General features: G+C 43.1%; 1 protein-coding gene across 7 annotated transcripts in view; it reads left to right on the top strand.

The window, feature by feature from the left end:
* The window catches only part of ADGRF5 (adhesion G protein-coupled receptor F5), a 103,800-nt gene extending 78,030 nt beyond the window's left edge, over positions 1–25,770 (top strand). For 3 of the 7 annotated variants that reach the window (XM_081139456.1, XM_081139455.1, XM_081139453.1), the window contains exons 11-22: positions 3,513–3,683; positions 5,480–5,599; positions 5,751–5,960; positions 8,211–8,423; positions 10,099–10,257; positions 12,326–12,534; positions 14,474–14,653; positions 16,404–17,795; positions 19,091–19,132; positions 19,236–19,295; positions 19,899–19,983; positions 21,878–25,770. In XM_081139456.1, coding sequence (XP_080995582.1) covers positions 3,513–3,683; positions 5,480–5,599; positions 5,751–5,960; positions 8,211–8,423; positions 10,099–10,257; positions 12,326–12,534; positions 14,474–14,653; positions 16,404–17,795; positions 19,091–19,132; positions 19,236–19,295; positions 19,899–19,983; positions 21,878–21,957 — 2,921 coding nt within the window. In that variant the 3' untranslated portion in view covers positions 21,958–25,770. Of the gene's footprint in view, positions 1–3,512; positions 3,684–5,479; positions 5,600–5,750; positions 5,961–8,210; positions 8,424–10,098; positions 10,258–12,325; positions 12,535–14,473; positions 14,654–16,403; positions 17,796–19,090; positions 19,133–19,235; positions 19,296–19,898; positions 19,984–21,194; positions 21,262–21,877 lie in introns of all 7 variants that reach the window. The other 4 variants (XM_081139457.1, XM_081139454.1, XM_081139459.1 and 1 more) reach the window with 2 other exon arrangements.
* The last annotated feature ends 361 nt before the right edge of the window (positions 25,771–26,131 follow it).

Below are 26,131 nucleotides of genomic sequence, written 5' to 3'. Positions count from 1 at the left end.
TGCAGGGGGAAATACTGAGATGACAAGTGTAAATATTTAAAACAGACCTGAATGCCACAGTAACTATTGAATCAGCCACAATAACTATTCTCTATAATGGCCGTAGTTTTAAAAGCCAGCCGTTCGCTTTTTCTCAGTGTGGTTACTGGGGAATTTTCATTGGATATGATTCATTCTTGAGCAGCAAACTGATCATAACCAGCACCCTGCTGTTTCTGTGCTTTGGCTTCTACCAGTGGTTTCTGATTTAACTGTAGAATCTTTTCTTCAAGCAAAATAAATGTATTTGTCTAATGCAGGGCTTCCCCACCTTGGTATTAGTGAACATTTTGGGTCAAATCATTCTCAGCTGAGGGTAGCTGTGCTGTGCATTGCAGGGTGTTTATCAGCATCCCTGGTCTTTACTCACTAGATGCCAGGAGCACCCCCAGTTGTGACAGCCAAAAATGTCCCAAATATTGCCAAACGTTCCCCAAAGGGGCAAAATTGCCCCTGGTTGAGACATATATCTGTTGTGTAAAGCAGACCAGAGTGGAGTTGCCTGAATTAGAGAAAAGGTAGGGGGGCTTAGAGCCCAGAGGACTTTCCCACCCCCCAACCGAGCCCCAGCTCCTGAAGCAGGTTCACAGACACCACGTTCTCCAAGGAGTACCAATTCACACACACACCACACTCCCACAGCCACAGGCCTAGAGCAAATCTTCCCTCTCCTCTGAAATCTTCCAACGAAAACTTCCTTCCTTTAATCTCCATGCTGTATTTATCTCTCTCTTATGAAACCTATCTACTGTGTGTATTATAATTATTTCTGTACCTGTCTTTACATGCCCCCATCGTGCTTAGCTCATTTTCTTCCACATTAGTTTGGTGAGAAAGCTGGGCTTGAAGGATGAGTCCACAGGAGGAGGGAAGGAGAATATTCCAGGTGTGAACACAGGCATAGGGTATGAAGCTACAAGGCACGTTGAAAGACTTGACCTAATTTTTAAGAGAGTGATATAGAGTGAGATAAAAAGTGTAGAGGGAGACTGAAAGCATACTGTGAATAAATACATGTACCACATTCAGGATATTTTAGTTTGTTTTATAGGCAATGGTAAGATGTAAAGGTAAAAGGAGAGAAGTCAGATGATTGGGGCTGAACTTTAGAAAAATAAATTTGAAAAACTAAAAATAAATTTTGAGGTAGTGTAGCCAATTGATTGAAGGACCAAATAACCAAAAATAGAGACCCTATTACAACAGTATGTAATTAGCAGATAACAGATAATGGGGTCCAGGCTAGTGCCCATGGGTTGAAGTGAATAAGAAAGTTAGGTGCGAGATGTTTTAGAAGCATAACCTAAAAATTTTTTACAACTGATTGGAAGTGGAATGTGAGGATATACAAGTAACTAAAAATGACCTTAAGATTTTTAATTTTGTGAACTGCCACTGGCAAAAGAAAGAAACATGAGAAGATGTACAAGCTTTGTCTGGGGAGAAGGAAGATGAGTTCCAGTTGGACCTGTTGAGTTGTAGGTGCCTCAAATATCAAATTGGCACTTGGGAATTTGCTTCTAGAGCTTCCAACAAGAGTATGTCTTTCTCTTTTTTTTAAAGATTTTTTTTAAAATTGATTTTTAGAGAAAAGGGAAGGGAGAGGGTAAGAGAGAGAGAGAAACATCAATGTGAGAGCAGAAACATCTATTGGCTGCCTCTTGCCCACCCCCAACTGGGGATCAAACCTACAACCCAGACATGTGCCCTGACCAGGAATCAAACCAACAACCCTTCGGTGCACAGGATGACACCCAACCAACTGAGCCACACTGGCCAGAGCAAGAGCGTTTCTCTTAGAGCTAGAGTGGAGAGTTGTCCAAATACAAGATATAATAGGAGCCATGGTATAGATGACATTGCCCAGTGAGAGGAGAGAAAAAGATACGGGTCAACATCAGAGTGTTTGGGGTAAGGCCAATGTCCCGGGGAACGCCAATATTTAGGAAGAGAATGGAGGGCAAAGGAGCCTGGGAAGGAGACCCAGAAGAAGGGATGAAGACAGAAGAGAAACAGAAGAGCCCTGTGGAATTGAATAGCCATGTCACAGACAAGGTGGTCAGCAGAATGAGATGCTGCAGTCCAGCTAGCGTGGGAAGAAACCACTGGATCTGGGAAGGAGGGAATCACAATTGGCCTTAAAGCAACACTTTAAGTGGCGTATAGGGGAAAGAAGGTAAATTACAGTGGTTTGATAAAAAGTTGGAGTCAAAGACTAAAGCACTGTGGTACGAAGAGAGGAAGAAAATGCACTGATGGCCAGAGAAGGTTCCAGATTAGGATGATTATTTTAGGAAAGGAAGACAAGTATACCTGGTGGTTAGCATGGAGGAGCCCAACAAAAGATTAAAGACACAAAGGAGGGGAAAGATAATGGATGGACGAGGGCCTGGGGAATTGGAAATAGTGAGTTTGCAAAAAATAAGTGGAGGGGTGAGCCATACAGGTAGGTAGGGACACGTGTGCCTATGAGGTAGGAGGTAATTTAGGCAGGCGGGTGAAGATGGAAATCAATTTTGTGTTTTGAACAACCATGTTGGGGATTGGGGAGAAAAGCTGGTTACAGATCAATCAAAATACTTCAAATATCATTGCATATCCAGCCAAGGCTGAAAAGGATGCATTTATGTTGGAGCTAATCAAAAGATTTATTATTCTTCTATAATTTTGGGGAGATTAACAGTGTTTGAAGGATGCTTTAGTTCATGGCAGTAGGCAATGTTAGAGGAGGGAGGAACTGGAGCAGAAAACATTCACCAGGAGGGTGTTATAGAGCCATGGGCAAGAAGTGAAGATGGCTTGGAGGGCACGGCATCTGGGAATGAAAAGCAAGGTTTTGAAGAGCAGCTATTTTGAAGGGGAAACAGCTGGTAACCCGAGAAAGCATGAAGTTGACTCTTCCAACAAAACATAGAGACTAGTAAGAGGGAGAAAGTTATGGAAACATTCCTCAAATGAGATGAATGAAAGATGTTCAGTCTTGTTTCTTTCTTTCAATAACAATAATAGTCTAAATAATCTGACAATTTTTTCTATCAGGTGGAAATCGTGTCCGAAGACCACGCTTCTGTTTATTTTTCACATTTTAATGACCATCACTCATGGCGCAGACCCCAGCCAGGCACTGGTCTAAATGTTTTTTAATATATTAACTCCTTTTACCTGATGACAATCCTGGGCTGTGGCTATTATTATTTCTCCTCATTTTACACCTGGAAAAACCGAGGCACAGAGCAGTTTAGTGACTTTCTCCACAATGCCCTGCCAGTCATTGGCTGAGTTTGGGATCTGTAGCCAGGCAACCCAGGTCCTGGGTCTGCAGACCTAACCACTAGACTCTCCCACCACCTCTCCATTCAAAGAGAAGAAATCGAATTTAATTAATAAGTCTTTTTCACCGACTTGGCCTCTCTGCTACTAACTCAGAGAGTCAGTCAACTGTGGCAGCCAAAGAACTGCTTATGTCATTGCAGGAAACTCTGACACAGACTCAGATTCCAGCTGCAGCCGGTACACCCTCAAGGCCGATGGAAGTCAGTGTCCCAGTGGGTCGGCTGGAAGGACAGTCGTCTACACGTGTGAGTTCATCAGCGCCCACGGAGCTCGAGGTAGTAAGAACATAGAAGTGACATTCACGCCTATGGGTAAGGACTCTTCCTAGAATTTTCAACCTTGCACCTCAAACCCAGGGCTGCCAATCAACTGGGAATATCCATGAGCCATAAAGCAGGGCCTCCCCTGGTGATGGGAGTGGGGTTGGGGGTGAGTCACAAAATGGGAAACAGGAGAGGATTTCCCTCTTTGTCATTTCAATTCCTGAGAAATCTTTAAAATAGGGAAGGGTAGGGGCAGGCACCTGGCTGCAGGGAAGGTGCAGAATGTGGACTGGAAGTAGTTTCACACTGAGATTAGTCCATTTAGTCTTGAGTTTGTAATGAGAATAATGTCCCTAACTTTCCCTCCCATAATTTCAATCTCCTTCCCTTGAATTACAGTAGCCTGGCTCATTCCCACCGCTGTCCCCTTCCCCCTGTCATCCCTCCTCTCCCATCTCACCTATTCTAAGAAGAAAGCTGCAGAAAGCTGAACAACCTGATACTTTGTGGTTATTTTACAGTTGTGACAAATGTTTTTTAACCTTTCAATTAATTCAGCTTACTTAGGCCCCCGTAAAAATAGCATTTCCTCTCCTCATACCATAAAGCATTATAGCTTCAGCCTTAGCTGCAAAAATAGGGCAGTCAAACTTGTTTTTCTATCCGTTTTACAAAAAGGAACTATTTAGATAAATTCTGAACAATTTGGAGAAAGGACTAATATAATGTACTTGTTGATCTCGTTCACATTTTCTATGATCATGACCTGACATTTTTACAAGGAGCAAAATTAGGTTCATGGGTCTTTTGAGCAATTTGCCGTTGTCTGTAGTGAGCCCAGCTGTACACAGCAAGTTTTCACAATGGGACTTGTGTCCTTAGGGGGCTTTGGTTGTCTTAGGGACGTGTTCAGCTTTTGCTGAAAACCACTGGTTGTTTGGAGGTCATCTGAGAACCCAGAGAGAGGATTCATGCGTCCAGGAAGCCATTTCCTTCTTTTTCTCACTGAACCCACTAAACCTCGGACAGCCATCCCAAGGTGCCTACAGCTAGCAAGGGCAACGCGAGGGCCACTTTAACCCATGCTTGTGTGACTTTGGGGCTGTATCTGCACACTTGAATCCCAGCTTCTAAAAGGCACTATGGAAACCCTTGACTTTTTTCTGATTGTGACTAAAGATTTTACACTGACTGGAAGAGCAGGCAGCCTCAGTGGACTCCAGGCAAGAACTTGGTCACTTATGGAAGACAGAGTGAATGGCATTTGGAAATGTCACCTGTGTAAAGGACATGCTCCAAGAGCCAGAGGCAAAACTAGTGGGACATTCATATAAGTTTTAATATCTGTAAAGGTTCTTGTTAACATTCTCAGTGAATAAATCCTCATGAACCTATGAGGACATTCTCAAAAGAAGTAAATGTAGAGAGACTTATAGTTAGGGTGCCTACATGGCCCCGTTCACCTGAGATAATCCAGTTGTAATTCTTTGGGCAATAAACGCTCTGATTCCCCTCCTTAAAATGTAGCTCCAGAAATCACTCCAGCTTAGCAAGCACTGACTGGGAGCTAGACCCAGGGGCTAAGTGCTGGGGATGCAAAGACACAGAGGAGAGAGTCCTGCTCTTGCAGGGCTCACATTTTAATGGAGAAGACACAGAGAAAGAAAGAAATTAAAATACAATGTGGTTTAATTTTTAAAAGTATTTTAAAAGACTAGAGAATGAGGTTGTTCTAAGAACTGAGCTGTTTAGTGTCCCTTGAGGTGTCGCGGAAGAGGTTGGAGGGGTGCTTGGGTCAATTCAACATCCCTAAGTTTGCAACCTTTCGCCCTGCCGACCATCAGGAGATAAATCCAGCCACAAAGGGGAAGTGCACGAGCTCCTCAGGCATGTGATGGAAATGAGTACAGTTCAGAGCACCACCAGGATCAGCCTAAACACAAGTAAAGCCCAGGAGCAGCAAGGTACCAATCCCGCGTTGACACACGTAGTCAGGACTGTCCACACTTTCTGTCTCTGTCTTAAATTTCACTCATGTGTCGATGGCACCAGAAAGACTAAACATTGTACCTTGTTGTCGGTTTTCTTTTGTTTGTTTTGTTTGCATTCTTTTAGCCAACCTAACAATAACCCCGGACCCAATTTCTGTTTCTGAGGGACAAAACTTTTCTATAAAGTGCATCAGTGATGTGAGTAACTATGATGAGGTGTATTGGAAAACTTCTGCTGGAATTAAAATATATGAAAGGTTTTACACCACGAGGAGGTATCCTGATGGAGCGGAGTCAGTGCTGACGGTGAAGACCTCGACAAGGGAGTGGAACGGTGAGTGAAAGGCCAGTACCCGCTCCCCTGCCCGGAGCCCTGGAAACACCTACAGTAGTTCCCATCCACGGAGGGCCTGTCCTGGGCCATGTCTGTGACAGCCACTTTATATTAAATATGTCATCACATTTCATGCAACAGCCCTTTTGGGGAAGATGTCATTGTACCCATTTTATAGATGTGGAAACTGAGGCTCAGAGAGGATAATAAATACACCTAAGCTTCTACATCTTAAGTTGTAGAGTAGGACTGGAACTAGTCTCTCATCCCAGAGTTTGTGCTCTTGCTATGAAGTTAAGAGGATTTTTATTAAAGGTACTTTTTCCCAGACTCTTAGGAGTGTTTCACCCAATTACAGTATCAGAATATCTAGGCAAAGGATTTATATGCCTTTAGTTGCAAACTTAGGGGTGGTTTCAAAGGAAGAAGCATTGTTATTTCCTATTTCTTTCTTTTTTAAAAAAAATGTGTCTTTATTGATTTCAGAGAGAGGAAAAGAGAGGGAGAGAGACAGAAACATCAATGATGAGAGAGTCATTGATCGGCTGCAGCCTGCAACCCGGGCATGTGCCCTGACTGGGAATTGAACCCCAATCTCCTGGATCCTAGGTCGACGCTCAACTGCTGAGCCACGCCCGGCTGGGCTATTTCTATACATTATTCATGTTGGAAAGAAATGCAAATCTTTGGGGGGGAAAAGAGAGAAATTGATAGAACTGCTGTAATAATAGTTGACATTTATGGAGCCCTTACTATATGATAGACATTGCTGAGTTTTAAAAGTGTGTTAATTCATTTAAAATAGTTCACTGAGAGGCTAATACTATTATTATTCCCATTTTGCAGATGGGGAAGCTGAGTCTCAGTGAGGTTAAGTAAGTTGCCCGAGATTATGCATCTTGTAAATGGCAACACCAGGTTGAAACTGAGACTGTCTGGCTCTAGTGGCCAACTTTGAACCACCTCACTCTGATGTCTTTCGTTAACTGTTAGGTTAATCAGTCCAATTTCTGCGAGTCCCAAGTCTTCTTCATTTTTTCCTGTGAGGACTAGGCAACGTTATGGAAATAACTGGTTATTGCTTGGCTGGATTTGGTTGTATAAAATCAGAAAATGAGAGTATTTTTCTCCCATCCCAAACTCACACCTAACTCTGTCCAAACTGCTCTTTCCTTCTACTGGGAGGAGGAGCCATAGCTTTTCCAGTCACTACATCTATTAAACATTCTCATACTCAAGTATTAAAAAAACTTAGTCTCATCCAAATCAACTACAGTTTCATTTTATATTGAATTTAAATTTCCCTTCCCCCTCAACAGAATTGAAAGGAGTCTCTTCTCTGTTTTTGTTCTACCTGATGTCTCTCCGACTAGTTGCTAATCTGGCTCCTCCAGGGTTGGGGCAGAGGGAAGAAATGTAAAAACAATCACAGGGTCTTACTAAATTGTAGGAACTCTTCTCGTCCTCCTGTACTGTCCCCAAGGCAGGTGCTCCAGTGGTGGCTCATCCTCTGATAGGCCCTGACATAATATTCACTAGGAAAAGGTCCTTTCAAAAAACTCAACCCAAGTACTGCCCACAGTCCACTCTCCTCACCAAGCACTGGGCGTGCAGACGATTCCTGCTCCTGCCTTTCCCCTACTCCAGCAAGGTCAGCCAGCCTCTTTAGACTTTCCTAGATAAGAGTGAGACATCGGACATTTAATTCCAGAGTCTACAGGTCCAGTTCTCCCAAGAATTCTCTCTCTCCCTTTCTTCCTCTCTCCCTCTCTCAACCCCTCCCTCTCTCCTCACTCCTTGGAAGTGCCATAGGGTCCTGGGAACTGAGGAGCCTACTCACTTAGAGATGGAAAGACGGGGTGTCACAACATCACAGTGTTCCACCTGGGTGACAACTCCCTTCAAAGAACAACCCATCCCAGCACACACCGAAATTCCCATTCATTCCCTGCTTAATGAAAGAGCCTTAGAGTAGGTATTGGAAACCTGTTTTGAAACCTGAGTCCACCCTAACAACTGTAAGGCTTCGGATAAGCCACTTAATTTTATTTGAAAGTAGGCGAATATTTTAGGTGGCCCTTGGTTAGTCCTTCAAATACACAGAGCACCTGGGTGGGGAGTCTTTCAAGCATTTTATTAGCCACCGTCCAAGCCTGACAGGGACAACTAAGCCTCTTCTTAACCTTCCCAGCAAATGCCTTTTTGGAGTGATGATTTAATCCCATCTCATTTTTGCTTCCTTCCACTCAGGAACCTATCACTGTGTATTTAGATATAGGAATTCATACAGCATTGCCACCAAAGATGTCATTATTCACCCGCTGCCTTTAGAGCAGAACATCATGGTTGATCCCTTGGAGGCTTCAGTTCCGTGCACAGGTTCCCATCACTTCAAGTGCTGCATCGAGGAGGGCGAAGACTACCGAGTAACTTTCCAAGTGGATTCCCGATCCTTTCCTGCTGGTAAGATGCCAACTGCTGAGTCATTAGGACATAGTATTTCCTACATGTGGAGTCAAAATTTACTCTTAAAGTAGACATAGGGATTGCTTTAGAGACAGAATCATAGTGAATCCCCAAAGCCACCCTTACCTTCTATTTTGCTTTATTTGGCTTGTGGCAAAATCTTGAGAGTCTAGGGGTGGTGAGTCTAGGGGTGGTGGGAGCTGTTGAAGACGGTATTAAGATACCTTCACAGGTCTTCCACTTTCTCAGCATAGCTGAATAGAGATTCTGATAGGCCCTCCCTCCAAGCTATGAATCAACATAGTATAAAAGTACCACAAAAACCCTCTTAAATGCACAGCTGAGCATGCAAAAAAGTAAGAGAAATAACTAAACATAGAGGAGAAGAATACTAAAGATAATGTTCTAGCTAATGCTGGGGCTTCTTGGAGGGCATCTGCCAATATAAGAGACCCAGAACCTTGGGTTTTAAGGCTCTGAAGGCCATGGAAGAAAAGGTCTTGCTCCCTATGCAGTAACTAAGGCTCCACACACCAGCACAATGTCAGGACCCTCATTAAGGTGAGATGCTCATTAACAAAAAGACTAGAAAAGCAAAATTCACCTGCCAGGGTTAAGAGCTTGTCTTTGTCTCTGGGTGTGCAAAAATTTTCCCTGAGAATTATAACTGTCCTGCCCTCACTCAGGTTTGGGGTTTGAATTTATATTACCTATGTGGTCCAGGAACTCAAAACTGAGGACTAACGTGGTCCATTGATAGCACCCTATGGCAGTTGGTAGAAAAAAAAAATTCAAATCCTCTCTGTAGAATGCGCTGTCACTACAGATCCCCCAGGATTCCAACAGGTGAAGGTCAACCAAATATGAGCTCATACCCTCAAATGTCAAAACACAGACACAATTATGAGCAATTTACGTGCTCATTCATCCTTTCAAGAACCATTCTTGAAGACCTATTCAATGCAAAACACCACAGTAGGCAATGTAAAGGAGAAAAGGGAACTAGGGCACAAATATTAATATGTAGAAGGGCTCATATCATAAAAGACAATGCATATAACATTAAATACCCAAATGAGCAATACAGATCCAAAGAGCGCCAGAAGTTCAGAATAGTAGGGGCCCAGAAAGTCTGGAAAGTTTAGAGAAGGTTGCAGGATATCAATCTAGAATCAATCTGGACATTGAAACATTCAAACATATCAATGTTCTGTGTTCTGCATGCATACATCAGTGCTTTTGATATGTTAGATACTAGGAGACAGAAAGACAAATAAGACCAGGTACCTTCTCTCCAAGACCTCATGGTCTAGTGGAGGAGGCAGACACATAAAAGGGTGACCTTCAACCAACATGGTGAAGGCAGGACAGGGTAAATGCACAGAACATGATGGGGTTTAGAGAGGCAGAGGGCATTCTGAAAGGCGTTTGGAAATTCCATAACTGTGGGCACAAATTAGGAGTCATGAGTGGTGAGGTTTGGGTTAGCATGCATGCAAATGTGGGCTTACTTACTTCTAGGCTGGAGGCATTTTTAAAACCACGTTAAAAGTGAATGTGTCGCATCCCTGGGAAAAGTTTGGACCAGTGTATCCATAGAGGATCATTTTAACAAAATGTGTGCTTCGGATGCTCATGTTGTGACTTAATTCTTTCAATCATCCTGCCTTAGAAAAAGAAGTTAATGGAAAGCAAGTGTGCTACAAATTCAATTTCATGGCGAGCTCAATAACCTCCTGGTGCCCAAAACATGTTGACGTGTTCTGCCATTTCACCAATGCCGCCAACAGCTCAGTCCGGAGTCCGTCTATGAAGCTGAACCTGGTGCCTGGTGAGAGCATTTTCAATTATTTTAAAATGCTGTAACCATGGTCAGGAGTTTATTTATTCTTTCATTCCCTCATTCACCCATTCTATAATATACATTAAGCACCTTCATGCAGCATGCTTTAGGCTAAGCGTGGGGGATCTGAAAAGAAATATGCCATGTTTCTCCCCTGGCCCCAAGCTAGGGGAGAGAGAGATGTGATCGCAAATGTTATCACGTCATGGGGTAAGTGCTACACTAGAAGCTTTGTGGGTAGCCAGAAGAGGCCGCCTGGTTTAACTCTGCTGGTGCTAGATAGGTGGGGAGGGGAGGAAGTGATCAAGAAAGTCTTGCAGATGAAGTCATATTTCTGCTGAGTCTGGGAGGCCACGCACTGCACTGGGCAGATAAGGGTGGGCCGAGTCTGTGTGGAGCTAAGACCCCTTTGAGGTTTTAGCAAAGGAGAGGTGTCCCCATTAGTACTGTCTCCCTGAGACAGGGCTAATGAAAAGAATCAATCTGGAAAATAGCTAAGAATAGCTAACTGTCTTTCCCATCTTCTGTCATCACTGAGCCAATATCCCCCCGCTTAATATTTTCAATGTAAAAGGTCATGATTTGTGGAACCATTTCATGGTAGAGCTCTCCTCAGTGGTAACAGAAGAACAAGTGGATGAATGATGGTCCTGGGCTTCCGTCACAAGCAGTCCCCTTCCCCAGAAATCTCTGTAATCGGACCCCTGGCATGAGAAGGATCCATGGCTCTAGGACCAAGCTTATTTGAGTTCAATGAGTGATTTGTGGTTATTCTCACACGTGTTGGTAACTGAGCCCTGGAACCAAAGCAGGAAGCAATGCAGAGTGAGTCACCGGTCCCCTGACCCTTCTAAGTGCACCTCCTCCAGGGGCAGCCAAAGTCCCTTCACTATCCCCCATCTTAGCCCAAGCATCATCATGCTTTATTTCACCTATCTTGGTTCTTTTTCTCTTTCTTCCTACCCAGTCTGATATTCCTTCCTTTCTCTGGTAGGACATTACTTACATTACGTATTTCAGGATTTTATACAATGGCTGAGAACTCCATTAATGATAAATTGAAAAATTGTTGAGAGCGGGATCTGCTCATTAGAGAATCAGGGTCCCCTGGAGATGAATGCTTCTGCAATGAATGTCATTTTTCCATTAAAGTATGGCCTTGAGAAGTGAAGCAGAGTCACTCTTAAGGGAAACCAGAAGGAACAAATTCTTACAAATATTGCCTAGAGCAAGGGCGGGGAACATTTTTTCTGCCAAGGGCCATTTGGATATTTATACCATCATTTGCCGGCCATACAAAATTATCAACTTAAAAATTAGCTATGATAAAAGCTCCCAGATTTATTGAATTTTGAGTACTGCCTGCGGTTGCCTTGGCAGGGCCAGACCAAATGATTTTGAGAGCCGTATATGGCCTGCAGTTCGGATGTTCCCCACCCCTGGCCTAGAGTATTCAAGCCATGGTTCTTGGAATATTTCCTATTACTAACTATATCTTTGGATTAAGGGTGTGCTTCCCAACCTTGGTTGCACAGTGGAATCACTGGGGAAGCTTTAAAAAACTGCTGATGCCTGAATTTGGGCCTGAGAGGTTCTGATTTACTTGGGTTGGAGTGAGCCTGGACTTGGGCATTTTTCCAAGCTCCCCAGGTGATTCTAATATGCCAGAGTTGAGAATCCCTTGAATGAAGGCATTATGTCCCCAAGACTCCTGGAAACCTGGATATCTCTTATTTGGGTGAGCACATATTAAGCTCTCATTACTTTCCATGGCTTAGATATTCCAGGCAGCAGAGAGAAGATTCTGGGGATTGGAGGTGGGAAATAAATTATGTTAGGAAAAGCAAGTGCAGATTAAAGTCAGCTGTGTGTGGACAGCACTAAGAGGCTTTGGAAAACCACAGCAAAATAGAGAAATTGGCTACCTCCAAAAGGTCACTGAAAGTAAAGGGTAAGATGAATTCAAACACCAAAATTCTACCTGGGCCAGACACCATTTCCACTATCTTGTCTCCTCCTTTCACTTGTCCCTTTTATTTCCATGTTTCCAATGCAGGAGAGAACATCACATGTCAAGATCCCATAATAGGTGTTGGGGAGCCCGGGAAAGTGATCCCGAAGCTCTGCCGGTTCTTGCACCTGCCCGGCAGCCCTGCAAGTCCCGTCGGCGGAATCATGACTTACAAATGTGTGGGCTCCCAATGGGAGGTGACGAGAAGAGACTGCATCTCTGCCCCAATAAACAGTCTGCTCCAGCTGGCCAAGGTGATCCCCAAACCTTTGACTCTGAGCTCTTGGAGGGGTCATCTGTCTAGCTTATCATGTGTCTCAGCACTTAGGAAAGTGGGCCTTGGGCTGGTTTGTGTTGCTCTCAAAACTACTTTTATTTCTTGATTTCCAAAAGGTACAACCCTAGAAGTGCTTAAAAATTTGCTTAAATACAAATTTGGAGGTGACAAAATACGCGTTTTGCTCTAAAATCAGCTATAGACCTTTATCCTGTCTTCTCAGCACCTTGTATCCGTTACCTGCAAGGGGCAGGTAGTATTATCCTCTCTACCTGCTCTCCTTTGAATAATTTTTATATTAAGCAAATAGCTCTAATCTTTTCAGAAAGAGGAGCAACATAAAAAAAAAAAAAAGGTTCGTCAGTGGAAAAAAAAAGTTGGACTTTTTTACCTCTAAGGATTTCCTCCATCCTTAGAGGTAACTGATAGTTACAGAAGAAGGGACTAGCCTACCTCTCTTACCTAGAGTAGAGGTTACTGCCATGTGGTAAGGAAAATACCTTTCCATCAAAATCGATAAATGTCACCTCATACTTAAGTCATTGAAAGTTAGAGACTCCTAAAAGTCCATGAGTTACAATAAATAAATACTGGTGAGGCGACTAGAGGGGTTATAGCAGATGGTGACATCTTTGGACGTGGTTCCAAATCCTCTTACCCTTGGAGGAAGAATTGAGGAAAAGAGGTGATATTGATTTATGTTTTATCTGTTTATCTTCTGTCTCTCCTCTTATCTTATACCAAAGTCATTAAAAATCCCTACTATGTGCAAAACATTATTATAGATGCTATTAGGATAAAGAAGCCAAATCTGATTTGATAGGGAATATAGATATTAAATACACATTAATTTTGGCTAGGATAGTCAGGAAGTTCTGCTTGAAAAATTTGGCATCTGAGTTGGACCATGGTGGATAAAACATTGGGGATATAAATTACCCTAATTGAGAAAGATAGAAATTATAATTTGAACTCAGTGTTGGGCCATAGTCCTAATTCTACATACCTAGATATATTTTCAATGGAAAGAGGCATGCTGGCCTATCAGACTTCACCTGATTTATCCATTCAACATATACTGTTGAAAACCTATGTGCCAAGTTAGATGACTTGTACTATATTAGGTATTATGGGATGTAAGAAGAATAGAAAGAAATATAACACATTGTTCACATGTTAAGAAGCTTATACTTTAATTGGAGACATTGAAATTAGAACACAAGATGACGTTGGTAGAGATATCACAGATGTGAAGTATACTAAATAAGATGAATACTATGCATTCAGAGGAATAAATTCCCTTGGGTTGGAACACTCATCAAAGTTCTTCATAGAGAAGATGGAACTTGAGTTCATTCTTTAATTTTAAGTATGAATTAGATAGTTAGAAACACAAATGTGATCATTATAGATAAGGTGACAATATCATTTATCATCGAAACCAGGACACTTTTTGAAAATAAAAGAGGGCACTGTTAATAATTACATGGGGACAGCAGAGACATGCCAGAACTGTTCTAGGAAAATTGGGATAGACAGTCACCCTAATGACCAACAGTAAATGATAATAAAAAGGAAAGAGTAGCCAATGTGTTTCCATGCAGATTGTCCAAGTATCAGTTTTGCTCAACTTTAATCTAGCTCTCTAGTAATCACACCTACTTTATTTTTCCAATTAGTCATCAGATTAGCATATGTTTTTCTGTTCTTCCATGTGTAAGATCTTATGTAACATTCCATTCTGAAGGGCCCATGCAGTTTAAGAGAAAAGTAAGTCATTTTATGGGATATATGTACAGGAACGGATTAAAAAGGAAACTACAGAAAGGAGAGATTTTGCTATGGATGGATCAGCAGGATTTGAGGATGAAACTGATTGACAAGTTTTTTGTTTGTGTTGGCTTTTCTGTTACTAGGCTTTGAGCAGGAGCCCCTCTCAGGACAAGAAGCTGCCTGCATACCTGAAGGATCTTTCTATCAGTACAGACAAGGTGGCCCATGAAGTCAGTTCATCTCCTGGGAACCTGGGGGCCATTATTAGCATCCTTGATCTGCTCTCAACAGTTCCAATCCAAGTGACTTCAGAAATGATGAAGGTGAGTTTGTTTAAGCCTTGCAGGAGTTTGGGGGTCTTATCTTTTCACCTCTCAGGACTTGTGGTCAAGAAAGATAACACTTCCCCATTGTAGCTTTTTCTCTCTCATATCCAGAGCAATGCCTTAGATGGGAGAGTCACATAACATGCTTTGCCACCTACAGCTTTTAGGATATCAGGGAGTGTTTCTAATACTCATTTTGGGAACTTAATATTTCTTTCATGAATCTCTGCTTTAGTTTCTTCATTAATGTAGAATGAATTCTTATCTTCTTTCCAGGAAAAGTAGGAATTAAAGGTTTTCAGAGTAGGGTTCTCAGTGGTCTAGCACTAAACATGGACTTTGAAGCAGTCAAGGCTCTGGGAGGAAAGAGAATTCACCCACAAGAATGCTGATGAAGAGACTTTAATGAAAGGATGTTTAAAGACATAAAGCCAGGATTTAAAAAAAAAAAAGAGTGGTAAGGCATTCAGAGACCAGCAGCATTTAGGAGCCATTACTACCCTTGGGACTAAAGGTGAAAGGAGAGGAAACAGTGTACCCACAGCTGAGTGAGAGCTGAACCCGTGGAAGAGGGATCACTCAATAGGAACTATAGTCTTGAAGGGACATAGCTATTGCCAAAGATGTGCTTAGAGAATGTGGATGTGGGAGTGGGGTATGGTGGGTCTTAGGAAAATATGTTCTGACTTTTTTCTTCCCCCATCATCCCATCCCCTGCCAATGTTCCCATTGGCCAAACCCAACCAGGTGACAACTATAACAAATGGCCACAAACTGGGTGGCTTACAATGACAGAAATTTATTCTTCCACAGTTCTCAAGGCTAAAAATCCAAACTCAAGGTGTCCGCAGGGCCACGTTCCCCTCAAAGGCTCCAGGGGAGAATCTTTCCTTGCCTCTTCTAGATTCTAGTATCCCTAGGCATTCTTTGGCCTGTGGCTGTCTCGTTCCAATGTCCCACATTGTCTTCTCAAGGCCTTCTCTGAGCCATTTATCTTCTCCTTTCCCATCTCTTATAAGGATACTTGTTCTTGGATTTAAGGCTCAGCTAGGTAACCCAGGATGATTTCCTCTCAAGATCCTTGTCTGAATTACATCTACAAAGACCCTTTCTCCAAATAAGGTCACATTCACAGAGTCTGTGTATAGAACATGTCATTTTGGGGGCCATAATTCACCTAACTACAGGGCTCATAGTTTCAGAGAATAAAATAAGGCAAAAAAGGGTAGAGAAATTATATCGAGAGATGGCACAAATGGAAAAATGACTAGCCCAAGTTTATGAGAGAATAAAAATGTTTAGCAAAAAAGAAAGATGCTTTTAACAACAACAGCATTGCTCATTTGATGTTCAGCATTTGAGAGGGTCTTCCATGACTGCCTTGTGGGGGAAATACCAGCCACCGAAAAGCCTTTATAAGCTTGAGATTAAAGATAAAATAAAAGTATTAATGAAGATTCCTGCCAGCCTGCTGGATTGGCCTTAGTGAGTGGTTGGGGGTAGTTCTCACTCTGACTATTGCTAAATATTTAATGAAATCTCACTGTGTTGGGGACCAACCCATCCTCTGCTAACTCGCTGCCATAACGAGGTAGGTCCCAGATCCCTACAGCCTGTGATGCCTCCTTTTACTCTTCACTTCTCCTCTTACCTGTACCCACCCAACCAGTTTCCAGGGTGATTTATTTTTTCTCTTTTATGATTGAAAGAATTTGGTTGGTTTGATCCCATGTCATGTCAATTACAGAACATACTCTCTACTGTCAACGTCATCCTCAACAAGCCCATCCTGAGTACGTGGAAGGTGTTACAACAGCAACAGACCAATCACAGCTCTCAGCTACTGGATTCAGTGGAAAGATTTTCCAGAGCATTACGATCACAAGACGGCTCCATTTTGTCCATCTCCAACACTAATGTGCAGATGAGGAGCATGGTAATAAAATCTGGTTCCCCAAAATCCTACAATCAGACGTTTGTTTTCTCAGACTCTGACCTCTGGGGCAATGTGGCTATTGACGAGTGCCATCTGGAGAACCTGCAGCCAGATTCATCGATTGTCACCGTGGCTTTCCCAACTCTCAAAACCATCCTGGCCCAAAATGCCCAGGGGAAGAATTTTGCAGACAGCTTGGTGATGACAATCACTGTCAGCCACAAAATAACCATGCCATTCAGGATTTCAGTGACTTTTAAGAACAACAACTCCTTAGGTGGGAAACCACAATGTGTCTTCTGGAACTTCAGCCTCGCCAACCACACTGGGGGCTGGGATAGCAGCGGGTGCTATACGAAAGTCGATGGGGACCGTGTCATCTGCAGCTGTGACCACCTAACATCATTCTCCATCCTCATGTCCCCTGACTCCCCAGACCCTGATTCTCTCATGAAAATACTGCTGGATATCATTTCCTACATCGGGTTGTGCTTTTCCATCCTGAGCTTAGCAGCCTGTCTAGTTGTGGAAGCTGTGGTATGGAAGTCAGTGACCAAGAATCGGACTTCCTATATGCGTCACATCTGCATAGTGAACATTGCAGCCTCCCTTCTGGTTGCTGACATCTGGTTCATTGTGGCCTCCACCATCCGGGACCATCACTATGTGCTCAACGAGACAGCCTGTGTGGCCGCTACCTTCTTCATCCACTTCTTCTACCTCAGTGTCTTTTTCTGGATGCTGACTCTGGGCCTCATGCTCTTCTACCGCCTGGTTTTCATCCTGCATGATGCAAGCAAGTCCATTCAGAAGGCTATTGCATTTTCTCTTGGCTACGGCTGCCCTCTTGTCATCTCAGTCATCACGGTGGGGGCGACCCAGCCCCAGGAAGTCTACACGAGGAAGAATGCCTGTTGGCTCAACTGGGAGGATACCAAGGCCCTGCTGGCCTTCGTCATCCCAGCACTGATCATCGTGGTGGTGAACGTGACCATCACAGTTGTGGTCATCACCAAGATCCTGAGACCTTCCATTGGAGACAAGCCCAACAAGCAAGAGAAGAACAGCCTGTTTCAGATCACCAAGAGCATCGGGGTCCTCACGCCACTCTTGGGGCTCACCTGGGGTTTTGGTCTTGCCACTGTGTTCCAGGGGAGCAATGCCGTGTTCCATATTGTATTTACCCTCCTGAATGCCTTCCAGGTAAGTTCTATAGTGCCAGTCTTGCAGGAAGTATCTATGCAGGTAGGACAAATTAATGACAGAAACACAAACAGGAATGGGAATGGGGAAGGATTTTAGTTCAGAGGAGGACTTAGCCCTAAAGAGCAGTCATCACGAGAACTCAGTGAGGTAGAAAGGACACATTCCTCTGTTCCCAGGGAACCTCATACCTCTTATCACTTGCATTAGAATTTAGTTGCACATGCAACTCCCTTCTAATTGCCCTGGTAATACAAGTGGGAGGAAAGTCCCTTCCCTACACTGGATTTTGCTATTTACCCAACATTATCCTGAGGCCATCTATTAGCTCCTAAATGAAAAAATCCTCTGTTAAACCAAGTAATCTCTCCAGTTCATTTCCACAGGCATTAAATTAGCTCTGCTTTTGAGAGATCAGGGACAGCATCTGTCTTATCACTGTCTCCCTAGTGCCTAAAAATGACCTTGGCACAAAGTAGGTACTCAATAACCATTTGATGAATGACATGAATGCTATTTACCATGTACGTAGTATGTTCTCTGGAAGCATTTTCTAAAGAATGAAAGAATGAATGTCCTGTGTAAGGTGGCCATTCTGCTCTATTATACGAAAATAGGAAAGACACCCTCTTTGCTCCCCTGTAGCGTATAACTCATTATAATATAAGCCTATTTATTAGAAAAGCTTCGGCTGAGGTACCGACAACAAGCCTTTGGAGCACAAGGAAGGGAATGCTTAATTCTGGTTTAACCAATGGATGGGTAGTAAACACGGGCCCTTGTGAGCTGGTGAGGAGACTGGGGGTCTAGGGGTGAAGTGGAGACCTCGCCACCTGGATGCTCACAAGACCATGAAAATTCTAATTTCTGCTACTGGACCCATGGCTCCAAATTATAGGACTCATGTCTAATGACATTTATAATATGCCTTGACTAGAAGGAACTGATTGTTCCACCCCGTGGCCCAGGCAGGCCCTCATCACAACTATGTGAGGCCACTGCAGGCATAAGAGGGATGTCTCATAGCATAACTGGCAGGACCTCCCCTTCACAACTGGGGGGGGGGGGGGGGGAGGGCACAGAGAAATAGAAAATATCTTGATAAAATAAAATGCTTCAAGTTCCTTGGTGTGGACCTGCTGCATCCCTTTAACAATATCATCTACTGGACTCACTCCATAAACACAGGTGTGGGAAGAGGTAGTACAAATTCAATGCCAGGTTCACAATACTTTTCATTTTGCTGGACAATAGAATATGATTAAAATGCACTTTGTCCCAATTCTTTTTTTCAGGGATTATTCATTTTACTCTTTGGGTGCCTCTGGGATCAGAAGGTAAGAATGTGACAGTCACCTGCTCCTGGAAAATTCTGAAATGCTCATGGCATGTTGCATTTATGATGGCTTTTTTTTTTTTTTTTTTTTGGTAACAATGCAGGTACAGGAAGCTTTGCTGAAAAAATTTTCACTGTCAAGATGGTCTTCACAGCACTCAAAGGTAACTCTTTCCTTTGCAGAGACTCTTGAAAAATGCTCTCTCTCCACGGCCAGTTTTGGAATAGATTATCCCAATGTTTTTGCTTCTCACCTGATTCGACCTATTAAACACAGCTATGGAACTATCATTAAGATGCTGTTTCCACATCTTTAAACAGGGGTCAAATAGCACAGATAATGTCAACAGGAGATTAAAATCAAATTTCAAAGAGGAATAAGCCTGATGAAACTCAAGGCAGTAAAGAACACAGTTTGAGAAATAACGAATAGAATTTTCTGTAGTTCGTTTTAGAAAAGAACAATTGCATTCAAATATATTTCACTGTTTTCACATGTCAGAAGATACTAAACTCTATAACAGTAAAAAAATGTATTTGAAAGTTACTTTCCTAATACTGATGATGAGATGCCGGTGTTCCAAGGTGCTCCCGCCTGACTTGTTTGAAGTGGAAATTCATGCTTCTCCAGGCTCTCACCAACTGGGATGAGAGATGCTCAGGCAGGGACCACTAGAGGGCAGCAAATGAACCCTACTAGAGAGAAAGCACAGCCTTGGTCTAACTCATTTGCACTTAATTTTGTCTTTTTTTTTTCTCTTTCCCAGTCAACATCCTTAGCTTCATCGACACCTGTATTTTCTATGAGTTCTCCGATATCAAGAAGATTTAACAATTTGTTTGGTAAAACAGGTATGTAATGACCCCTAGATATTCCCTGGGTTAACCCAAACAAATTGCCCTAATGGGGAGTCTCGAACCCTTACTTTCCCAGTCCCCACTTCATGGCATTTCCAGTGGTCTCACTGGGGGCAGAGGTTAAATACAGGAACTTGCTTATATTTTCCCAAACCAATGGGAGGCTGGTACAGAGGGCAGCTATCTTCAGTGGGCAACTAATAACTTATGAAAAATAAGATTTGGAGAATCTAGAAAAGTCTGCAGAGAGCTGTCTGTCAAAACGGTATCAGCCTTAAAAATGGGAACTGTAGAGTGCTGGCAAAGTCAAACACAGAGCTCTCTTCTCCACGTGAAATATGACCAGGTAGGCCATGTTTCTGGGTTGTGGTGCAGCAAAGAATATGTTTAGAAAAGCATATTATAGGAGCCCATGCTCCGGGTTTCTTTTCTCTGTTTGGAGTGTGCTTGTTTTACACGGTGACGTTTATAATATTACATATACATATATGAAGGACCACCCACACCAGCTATTGAACCAGAAACATGTACAGTTAAAATGCCCACTTTTAACTGTACAAAATAGGTACAAAATAGATAATATTAATGGCTTTGGGCAATGAGTCTCAGCTGTTCTGGCAAGTTGAAACCCCGTCCCATGCCACTGTGGTCTCCACAAAAATAAGCAACCCAGTTCCTTTCAGCTTCTTGAAACCAAGCAGATCTCACAAATGTGGAGTCTAGAAATGTGTCCATATTCCGGGCCAAGGCTTTTAAAAATGCCTCTTTGCTGTTAGGACTCCAGAGGACTTGGTGTTTTGGGTTCCGGTTTGAGGCATTACACAGGGAACTGGAGGATGTTGACTTTTGAACTTGAAAGTCATGGATTGTACCTGATGAGAAATAATGAGATCTTCGGGTTGTGTTAGAATTATTGCAATTCACCATCATTGTCACTGGAATGGGTTTACCATTTGCGTTAAAGTGAAAACTCTATGAAATGATTCTACCCATTATGTGAGGTCAAGAAGTGGTGTTCATTGTTTCTGAATCACTCAGATAAAAGTTGAAGTTGGGGGCTCTGTTCCCCAGGTCCCAGGGATTGGGATGCCCAGTCATTGCCACTTGATAGCTTTTGGGGTCATTAATGCAGCTCCGTGTTGACAGCTCCATGTTGGCCTCATTGAGGGGTCCATAATCACTGTACCTTTGGTTTATGTTGTCAGCAGCCCCAAAGGGCCCCCCAGGCAATGATGGAAACCTTGTTAGCAGTGGCAGTTCACCAATCTGATGGTAGGGTGGCCACTGTGTCCCTTCCCTTACTCCATACGTGTTCCCTACCCCCCCGCGCTCAGTCCATGGCTTCCTGCTCACACAGCCTGTGTGGTAGCTCCGGGTGCCCTCCCTGCTGCACCAGCTCTCAGCACTTTTGGCGGCATCCCCTGACTTCTCCTCTTTTCTGGTCCTACCTTTTCTTCCCCTGTAGTTTTCTCTCTTTTTCCCCTCTCTCTCTTTCCCCCGTTCACCTTCAGCAGTTTCTAGGCCCTTCTCAAGAGCTTCCCGTAGTCACCCCAACCCAAGGGGACCAGGGAGTTTCCCTCGTATGGATGTCCCCAGGCCCTTGCATGTGGTGGCATGTGGAGGGCTGCCCATGTTGCGATCTCTCTGTCCTTTGTAGAAATCTGGCTGCTGATGTGACGGGAAGTAGTTAGTGCTTGTGTTATCGGCTGCCGTGCACGCTTGAGAATGACAGTTTTGTCTGTTCTCTGGCACTTCTGGGTCTCGGGAGGAGGGTGGGCGTGGGTTTGATTCCAAGCATGCCGAGCTAGCTGGCTCTTGGACTAGAGGTTCACACCCCAGTGATCACACAGGCTAGTCTTTTAGGCTAAGCTGCTGTTCTGTTTTTCAGGAACCTACAATGTTTCCACCCCGGAAACAACCAGCTCATCCATGGAAAACACATCCAGTGCTTATTCATTGCTCAACTAAGAACAGGAAAGTCCAACCCATGTGACTCTCGGGGAACAGTGGATGTGCTCTGAAAAAGAGATCCTTTCAAAGCCCTGGGTAAAATATTTCCTCCACAGGCTTCTGGGAGCAGATGCCAAAGAGACTTTCTCATTAAGGAAGAGCCTTTCTTTTGTAACGACAGACTAAAAGTAATTGTTCCATTTAGTCTGCTGCCCACCCCCACCCTTTGTGTGATACCAAATGTGTATAGTATTTAAGTGAAACTCACGTTTCCCAAAGCCCAACTTCTCTGTCTATATTGTAAAATAGAATTTCAAAGAGACATTTTCACTTTTCACATGTTGGGCACAAGATAAGCTTTGATTAAAATAATAAGTAAAAGGCTAGTACCTAGGAAATACTCCAGTGAATTCAAGGACGGAAGGAAGGAGGGAAGGAGGGAGGGAAGGAAGAGCGAAGGAAGGAAGGAAGGAAGGAAGGAAGGAAGGAAGGAAGGAAGGAAGGAAGGAAGGAAGGAAGGAAGGAAGGAAGGAAGGAAGGGGAGAGAAATAACATTAAGGGCCACATTTTAAGATTTCCGTGTTCATGATCCAATACGATTATTCAGGCAATGCAACATTGAGAATTAAAAAGTGGCTCAAAAATGAAAACTGAAAGAAAGCCAGGGGAAAATTCACTACCTTCCTGGCATTTTCTTAACAAAGAGGGCAGGGAGGGGAAGCAGTAGGGGGGAGGAAATAGGGAGAAAATTACATTATCAGGATGCTTTCAAGTGGATAATAATGTTGACCAGAAATGCGTGGAAGGAGGCATGATTCTACTGATGTTAAACACACACACATATATTTTTGCGTTTAAGGTTTGAGCAAAGCGGAATGAATATGCAGAGGAAATGTGATAACCATCCTTTATACAATCTAAGCAAATCCAACTGCTGATTACATGTTTATAGTTTATCAGAAAAGCCTTATGTTTTGGTTTGTTCCAGGTTTTGAAAGCAAAAAATACATATTTTTATATCCATTAATTGCCAAATGTGAGATATTGCACTGAAAACAGACCCCAACTGTCATCTAATATGTGTAATAGCTTCCAGGTACTTCTCTGTGCATTATAGAATAGAGTTTAATAATCTACAGCACTGTATATTACTATCATCGTTACTGTGGATCTAGTGGGCCTTGGCGTGGTGTACAGCTCTCTGTGTATTAGTGCTCAGTCTTTAGGTTCCCAGACCAACATGCGTTTAGAGTTTTGTACCATCTAATTTGTGTTTATCCCACCACTTGGAGATCTCCCAGAAAGGAGTTCTACACCTGGCTAGTCTACACTCTCACTGATGCTTTCCCCTGATGAACAGATGGCCAAGATTTTCCCAAGAATTTGATTCTTTGTGATTTATGTGTGTGTGTGCCTTTCATACAAATACGAATATTTATTAAAATTGCATCCATATTAAAGTTAACCATGTGCTGCAGCTATAGCAACCAAACATTCCAACCAAAGTCATAATTAGACAATAACAATGTGGGACTACCTGGGAAATGTGGGCTGGGTGCTCCTCATAGGACAGAGATAGCTGCCCACCGGGGACATAGGGCAAAAGAGGCTGAAATTCAATAACCATTAATCTATCAAGGTTCAAAAGAGCTTTTTTTTAATATTTTAACTCTTTAAAAGTCTCTTCCTTTTATTTTTAATTCTAAATTCTACCCTGGCTTTCTTTTCTTCATGGGGGTGGGGGCGGGGGGTAGGTAGAACAGATGAAGATATTAATAATGTTTAAAGTAAATGAACTCTTTATTTCTACATATTCACGAATGACACAGACACCGATTCCCACGTTTCTTGAAAATTGTCACTTCACTATTCCAACGGAACAGTTCATTAAAGCCCTTAAAGAAAATGATTGTTAGCCTATAACATTCTCCAGGACATGATCTACTTTGGGCAAAGCTAAGCACTGAGAAGTTGGAGGACCCATTGGAGTAGAATCAGACCTTAGGGAAAGACTGGCTCTGACTGACCTGGTTCCTGGGTTATATCAGGGAAAACAGAGGCAGGGTTTCAGCACAGTGTTAGCCAGGCCATTGACATGATCAGCCAAGGAAAGCACGGTGCTCGGGAGGAGGCTGTGGTTCTCATGCTCAAAAACACAATGGGACCAGAATCACTGAATTCCAGCCACTCCTGTAGGACTCCTTTGGGAATCACTGAGTTTGATGTTGTGAAAGGAACCTCTGTAATGACAGGAACCTTTGGCAGAGTTCCACAGAATGTGCATCTGGCCCTCTGCCCACATTCGTTAACAGAGGCACGTCCCCTTACTACACACGTGCGCGCACACACACACACACACACACATACACACACACACAAGGTGTGCATGTGCCTCTCCCACCTTACAAGCTGAAGCACTGGATGCAAATTCCAGAAAAGCTATGAAAACTAAAAAATTGGAGAAATACTTGTTGGTTTTCTGCCCACTGCAAGATACATAGTTCAACCCCTGCTCTTTGCCAAGAATATCTAAACTGAGCAGTAGAATTCAAAACTGTAAGGGAGTGCACCCATGAATCTGTCACTTTTATGAAAGCAGGAGCCCCTCTTGAGCCTGAGGTCACCCGTTCTCAATCAGCAAAGGTTACACAGCTTTAGCAGCAGATTTCTGAGGGAAGGAGGGACCTTGGCTCTGATGTTGGTGCAAAGTGAGATGTGTGATTCACTTGGCTTGTAAGCTGCCCCCTGCTCCCCCATGCCCCTGACATCTCTCAGTGCACAAAGTCAGTTCCACCAGCCAAAACTGTCTTGCGCGAAGGGACCATCCATTGTGTCAGTTTCTTGCAAAGGGATCTGGGCTAATGCTTCAGAGGTCGTGAGGTTACAGAGTCCACGATCGATAAATTAATATAAACTATAGAAATATTCTCTGGGAAGACTGTAAGTCCAGTGGCACATGTCATCTTTTTTTTTTTTTCTTTTTCATTAAATTTATTGGGGTGACACAGGTTAACAAAATTATACAGGTTTCAGGTGCACAACTCTACAGCACAGCAGCTGTACACTGTATTGTGTGTTCACCTCCCCAAGTCAAGTCTCCGTCCATCACCATATAACCCCCTCCCCCTCCCCCCACCCCATTATCTCCTCTGTTGAGTGAGTCATGTGTTTGCCATGCTCTTCTATATTTCTCCTTGTTTGTCCAGAGGACAAGGTGAATGAAGACGCATGGATTTTTCAGTGTAGGTTGCTCAGGCCAGAAATGAAGAAACACAGTGGGAAGTCCGAACCTTTTGTGGTTTGTGTAGAGAATTCCAGAGGGGTCTGTGTTGGAAGGTTAAAGAAAAAGTTACAAAGAATTAAGAAAGATTATAGCAACCAGTATTTGCAGACGCAGGGGCAGAGTTATTCTGAGGGGACTGGAACAGGACGTCACAACCATTGGAGAAGAGGAAATGAGGGTGGTTGTGGAAATGCCACGTAGGTGGAATGCGTGGTGGAACGTGTGTTATTGGTGGCATGTGATGATCTCACGGTGTCTCACGGGGCTGCTCCATCCCAAAGAGGAAGTCAGTGACTCAGGCCAACGGGAGCTGGATTCCCTGAGTGTGCAAAATAGAGAAGGGGTTTATAGTGGATATTTTTTTCTTATGTATTTTTAAAAGTCAATGAAAATAGTATTTCATCATCTCAAAGATGTTAGCTTTGAAATGAGGTGCTATAGGTTTCTAAAATTAGAATTTAGGATTTAAAATCATGTCTTAGGATGCCAGTACACAACTATGTTTTCTTTCCATGCTTATAACAATAAAATATTTTACAAGAGCTGGTAAAATATATAAATTGTCTTCTCTTTTGCAATCTGTTACTGTTGCTATTTCAGGCTTCCCCAGTGTCAACCACAATTTAACTCCATTGTCCAAACAGTGAATGATCCTTTGCGTTTTCCAGGCATGAGAGGGTGGGGATGGGGAGGTGCCAGAAGCTCACAGCTGAACTCAGTTGACTCTCAGCGCTGATACCTTTCCTCACACCATCCACACTCCTTCCCACTCAGCATGTGGAGCCCAGAAGCTTACAGAGGGTTTAAACAGAGGTCCCCGAAGGAAAGCTTTTTAGGACCTAACTTTCTGGGAAACAAACAAACAAATGTTTGTTCTAACACCTGTGGGTAGCTTGGCTGGAATCCTCA

The sequence above is a fragment of the Miniopterus schreibersii genome, assembly GCF_964146895.1.
Source record: "Miniopterus schreibersii genome assembly, chromosome: 6".
Taxonomy (NCBI): domain Eukaryota; kingdom Metazoa; phylum Chordata; class Mammalia; order Chiroptera; family Miniopteridae; genus Miniopterus; species Miniopterus schreibersii.
Note: the sequence above shows the minus strand (reverse complement) of the source record. Positions and strands in the feature narration are given on the sequence as shown.